Raw genomic sequence first — 5,000 nt, 5'->3', positions numbered from 1 at the left:
GAACAGGTCCGTGATCGCAACGTCGCGGTTGACAAAATAGTCGTCGTTCATGTACACGTGCACGGGCGTCACGTTGCGCACGCGCCACAGGTGCTGCTCTATCGCGTGCGAGTTCACCGTCAGCCGCATCCCGTATGGCATCAAAGCGTCCTGGTGCACGGTCGTCACGCGCAGGTGCGTCCCGCTAGTCCGCAGCGCCTGCACGCGCGCATCGCCGCACACCCCAGCCAGGAAGTTCTTCGCGCCGTCCACCCACGTCGGGTGGTGCCCGGGCGACACCATCACGACGCGGCCGCGGTGCCACCGCACGTGCTGCTCAACGCTGCGCAGGCTGTGCCGCAGCTCGTCCGTCTCGCGATCTCGGACACCGATATTGGTGCGGGCGGCCGCCTTCACGCGCTGCATCAATTCGCGGATCGTGGAGTATGGCCGTAAGACCGGTCTCAGCGGGGAAGGCGCGCAGAAGAGAAGAGAGAAGGGCGATGGCGCAGGAGTGGCTGCGCCGTGCATGCCAGAGGCGAGGGTCGTGTTCCACCGATAGGGTTTCACATCTTTGTAGGCGGGCTCTGCCGCAACATGGGCGCCTGATGGAGCTTCTGCTGAACGATTCATGGGCGTGCTGAGGTTTAGTGTCGCGAAGGGTGACTGCCGGCTAACGTACGAGGCATTCTCAGCCTGGAGAACGGCGGTAATGCAGGCGTTGCGTACAAGTTTTCGGTACTGCTGGTTCGCCTCGCTGGCGTTCACGAAGGTGTAGATGATGTCCGTGTCGCCGAACCGGTCCAGCAGCTCATTGGGTGCGAAAGCGCGGCGCTCGATCTGCAGCCCAGGCAGCAGGTGAGGCTCCTCTGGGAAGTACTGGCCCTCCTCGCTGTAGTTGTTGCCATCCCTGGGGTATGTTTGCGGGGGTTTCGTGGGCGAACCTGTTTGGGGGCGCTCCAGAGGCGGAGTTGCCAGGGGCTTTGTCGGCTGCACGCTAGCCGAGGGCATTCGTGTAGTTTCTGTGGGTTGCATCTGGGTCGAAAGCGCACCCTCCCCCCTTGGTGGTGGCGACTTCGCACCCTTTACGTCGTGGCGCTCGGCTATGTCAGCGCGGAGCACACCGCAGAGCATCCAACCGGCTACCAAACCAGCGATGAACGCACAAGTGAGCAGCTCTGGCCGTTGTCCGCGGCGACGATCGCGCTTCCCTCTCGTCGATGAGCTCCCATGCCCCATCTTGAGAGGAGCGTCGGGCACCTGCACCGCCTCTGCCGCACCAGCCCTGGTGCCGCGGCTTCGCTCGAAGTGATGCATACGTGTGCGTGTGTGTGTGTGTGTGTGCTCTGGGTGTATGTACGTATGTGACTTACTTCCCTTAGCTGTCACTTAACGTCAGCCCCGCCTCTTCGCGTGCAGAGGCAGCAACTCGGGTCGGTTCGATCTCCGCAGCGTAGTCTGAAACGACGGGGCGGGGCGTGTGGCCGAAGAGGTACCCAAAGAGGGAAAAGGAGGAGCGGGGAAAGAGTGGAGCAAACAGTTGGCGCAGGCCTCAAAAGCAAAGCCTTGTCACAGGAAGGAGGAGAGGGAGGGGCTGAGAACGCACATGATGGGGACACGGTGCGGCAGATACCAGCCCATGCGCTCTCTCGCTCCCTGTTGCTTTACCTGCTCTTGTGCTCGGAAGCCGGTCGCAGTGTTACGCATAAGTTGTGGCTCGGAGAGAGAAGGCGTCTCTTTTCGCGCTAAGTGTAACGGCTCGCGAAGAAGAGGGGTCTGTGGTGGTCAGACGAACCTTTTGAGGGAGAACAAAGTGCGGCGGGCCCATTCGTCTTCGTGTATGTATGTGTGTGTCTGTCTGCGTGAGTGTGTATGTGTGCGTGTGTGTCGCTTCCTTCGACTCCCTTGTCGGCTGCTCTTTGGCCTTCGGGTCATTCGCCTGCTCCGACGTCTGCGGCTCACACTCACACAGACAGACACACACACACACTCACTCACACACATCTCGGCCAGCATACGTACACGTATCGAAATCTTTCTTATTTTCCCTCTTAGCACCCGTCGCGTCGGCGCGCTCCATACCACTCCTCTTCACTGACCCCCCCGCTGCCGCCGTGCAACCTCGTCCATTAGCGCCTTCAGGAAGGCCCTCTCCACTTCCTTCCGGTAAAGGTAGTCGGCGTGCTTCTCCCGCTCCTCCTCTCGGACGCCGCGGGTGAGGGTCTCCCACACAGCCCACACCAGCCACAACAAGCAGAGCACAGCTGCTACGGCAAGCGCAAGGGCTCTCCCATTCCCGCTCTGGCCCCTCCGCCTCTTGGAAAAGGCGAAGCGTAGCCGAAGGAAAAGGCGGAGTCTCGCAGAGGCGCCCCTGGCTGCAACAGCACCGCCGGCGCTCGCGCCCTGCAGCTCCGAGTCTTCCCAACGGCGATGTCGAACTTTAAGCTGTGAAGAATCGCTTACGCCAATTGGCATCAGGCAGGCCTATCGAGAACGTGGAAATGGCGAGCGCCCCCTCTTTCTGCGGCCAGATGACGTGCTCGCATGAACTGATCTGCTTCTAAAGCTGCGGCCGGCTGCGGAAACACACAGCGTGTGTTGGACCGATGGATCACTACACTGCGATGATCTGCTGCTTTCGCCTCTACGAATAAAAGGGACAGAGACAGTGTGTGTGTGTGCGCGCGCGCCTGAGTGGATGTGTCAGTTAGCCGGGCGTACCGTTTGCGCGTGTGCGCTCGCGCCTGCAGCGCCGGTCAGGGCACCAGATGGAGAGGGAGGAGAGCAGCGGTGTCGTCCACTGTCGATGCGAGGGCGAATGCAAAAAAGGGCGCCGTCAGAGGAAAAAGATGCGGGCGGGGAGGAGGGGAGACGAGAGGGTCGCATGCCGAGTACGCAGCACATATCATGAGAGGAGGGCGAGGGGCGTTGGCAGCGAGAGAGGCACGAGCTCCTCCCCCTCCCCCCGCCGCCGCCGCCTTTCCGCCCTCTGCAGAGTCTCCTCCTCTGGCCGCTGTACCGCACGCCTCCGCCACCTGATGATATAGCCAGGGGTGCGGGGGTTCCACTGGGCGCCTCACAGATATGCGCGCATGCTGACGCCCAGAGGGAGATGTACCCCGCATGACTGAAGTGCAAGTGAAAGGGGTGGGGAAGGCCTAAATACGAGAGTATGGAAGAGGTTCAGAGAGCGCCACGAAGCACTCGAGCAGTACGCTAACTGAGGACACTCCGTAGAGAGTGAGGAAGAGAGTGAAGCGCCCCGTCTTCCCTCCGCTCTCACTTCCCAGCTCACCCGTCTCCGCCCATAACAAAAAAAGTCAATCATCACACATCGCTGAACAAGAGATGGCGCGAGCGCACCGTCGTCGTCAGCGTGAGCCCATCTAATAGATATCTGGGAGGAGGAGGAGGGGAAGGCGACAGATCAACGGGCGTCGGCGTGTCCGCACCCGCGCTCTGCAGACGCGACATTTCCAGTCCGCGTCACCTCCGACAGGATGCGGCCAGAGAAACAAAACCCTACGCGAAGCAGCAACACACACACACGCTAAGAGAGAAAAAAACGCGCTTCGCAACACAAGAGCCACACCACGAAGCCACCGAGTCGACCTGCGAGTGGCTCTTTAACTGCACAGGCCCTTTCAGACGATGCCCAGCCGACCGATCATCGGCGCCGACTCGCTGCACCCCTCCCCGCTCACCTCTCATGTGAGGCACCGCCGCTGGAGAAGTGCGGAGAGGGCCGCCGAGAAAGGACCTGAGCGGCCGATTAAGGAAGTGGGAGCTGAAACGCTGCGCGAAGGGTGATCAAGCGTCTCCCCGCTCGCCTTTACCTTCTCTCTCATCCTCCGCAGAGCAGTGCGGTGATCAGCCGTTTTTGGCGACCTCCGAGACGACGAGCCTCCCGAATACACCCAAAGCCTCTGCGAAACCGGCTACAATCAACTAGCGGCACCGCAACTGCAGCGAAACAGTGCTTCCGCCACCACACCCGCGCTCCAACGCTGCACACCGCAGCGTAGAGAGCGCACATACTGCCACACCGCCCGCCTGCCTCGGCGGCTCTGGTGGCTACGTCCGCGTCGGCCAGGTCGTGCCACCCTGCCGTCGCACCGGGCCGTGCGTCTGACAGGCGCGTCTACTTGCCCTTCTGCGCACCTCCTTCCGCACACGCGCCGCGCCATCAGCGCCAGATCAACCCGCGCGCGTGCCACGCCTCGATCCCACGCGGGCCGCCTTCAGAGCCGAAGCGGCGCCGCCTGCCGTGTGGCTAGCAGGGGGTCGTGTAGCCGCGTGCCGGATGACCGCCAGGTCGAAGGCGGAGAGCTTCAGGCCAGGGCCCCCGCCGGAGGCACCGCACGCCGCCCGTGTACCGTCCCCCACCTCAGTCGCTTCAGCCAGCCGCACCCATACCGCACCGTGGCTCTTCGCACCGGTGTCGGGGGGACGCGACGGCGTCACTCGGGGCGCTCTCGCCACGCCTCCCGCAAATGTGCCTCGTCGCCCCACCCCGCCACACGCGGGAGATGCCGCGCGTGCCGCACACCTGCACTTCGTCGCGGATCGTCATGGACCCCCGCACGCCCTTCTCGCCTGCCACTCGTGCGCCCCTGGCCTCGAGACCCCTAGCCCGGATGCAGCGCAGCACTGCCAACTATGGCCAGCAGCGCCTGTGGCCACTGCGTCCTGGGGCCTGCATCGCGCCGCTACAGGCGCGATGTGGCCATGAGACGGTGGCGCCAGGGATCCTCCGCCCCCTCCCAGACCCGCACACCACCGGCCAGCATCCATCAGACGGAAGGAGCTCGTGCACAGGCACGCGCCAGCGCGCAGGCAGCGCACGGCCTGTCGTGCTCAAGGAGCACAGGCAGCAGTCGTCGACACCTGGCGGGCAAGGCACGTGCAGCGCGGGCGAGACCTCCTGATCGGCCCGCTGCGTACAAGAATCCGACGCACAGACAGGCGCCCGTGCGCGGCAGAGCGAGCATGGTCTGCCGTCTTCTCGTAAGCTCAGCGGC

At 63.3% G+C, this 5,000-nt stretch overlaps 1 protein-coding gene across 1 annotated transcript in view; it reads right to left on the bottom strand.

Moving 5' to 3' along the window:
- Positions 1 to 990, bottom strand: part of LSCM1_05743 (uncharacterized protein) — a gene marked incomplete at both ends in the record, with an annotated part of 2,484 nt that extends 1,494 nt beyond the window's left edge. The window contains one exon of the mRNA XM_067323186.1: positions 1 to 990. This exon is cut by the window's left edge and continues 1,494 nt beyond it. Coding sequence (XP_067179821.1) covers positions 1 to 990 — 990 coding nt within the window.
- Between the last annotated feature and the right edge of the window lie 4,010 nt (positions 991 to 5,000).

This window comes from Leishmania martiniquensis, chromosome 16, assembly GCF_017916325.1.
Source record: "Leishmania martiniquensis isolate LSCM1 chromosome 16, whole genome shotgun sequence".
Taxonomy (NCBI): Eukaryota; Euglenozoa; class Kinetoplastea; order Trypanosomatida; family Trypanosomatidae; genus Leishmania; species Leishmania martiniquensis.
Note: the sequence above shows the minus strand (reverse complement) of the source record. Positions and strands in the feature narration are given on the sequence as shown.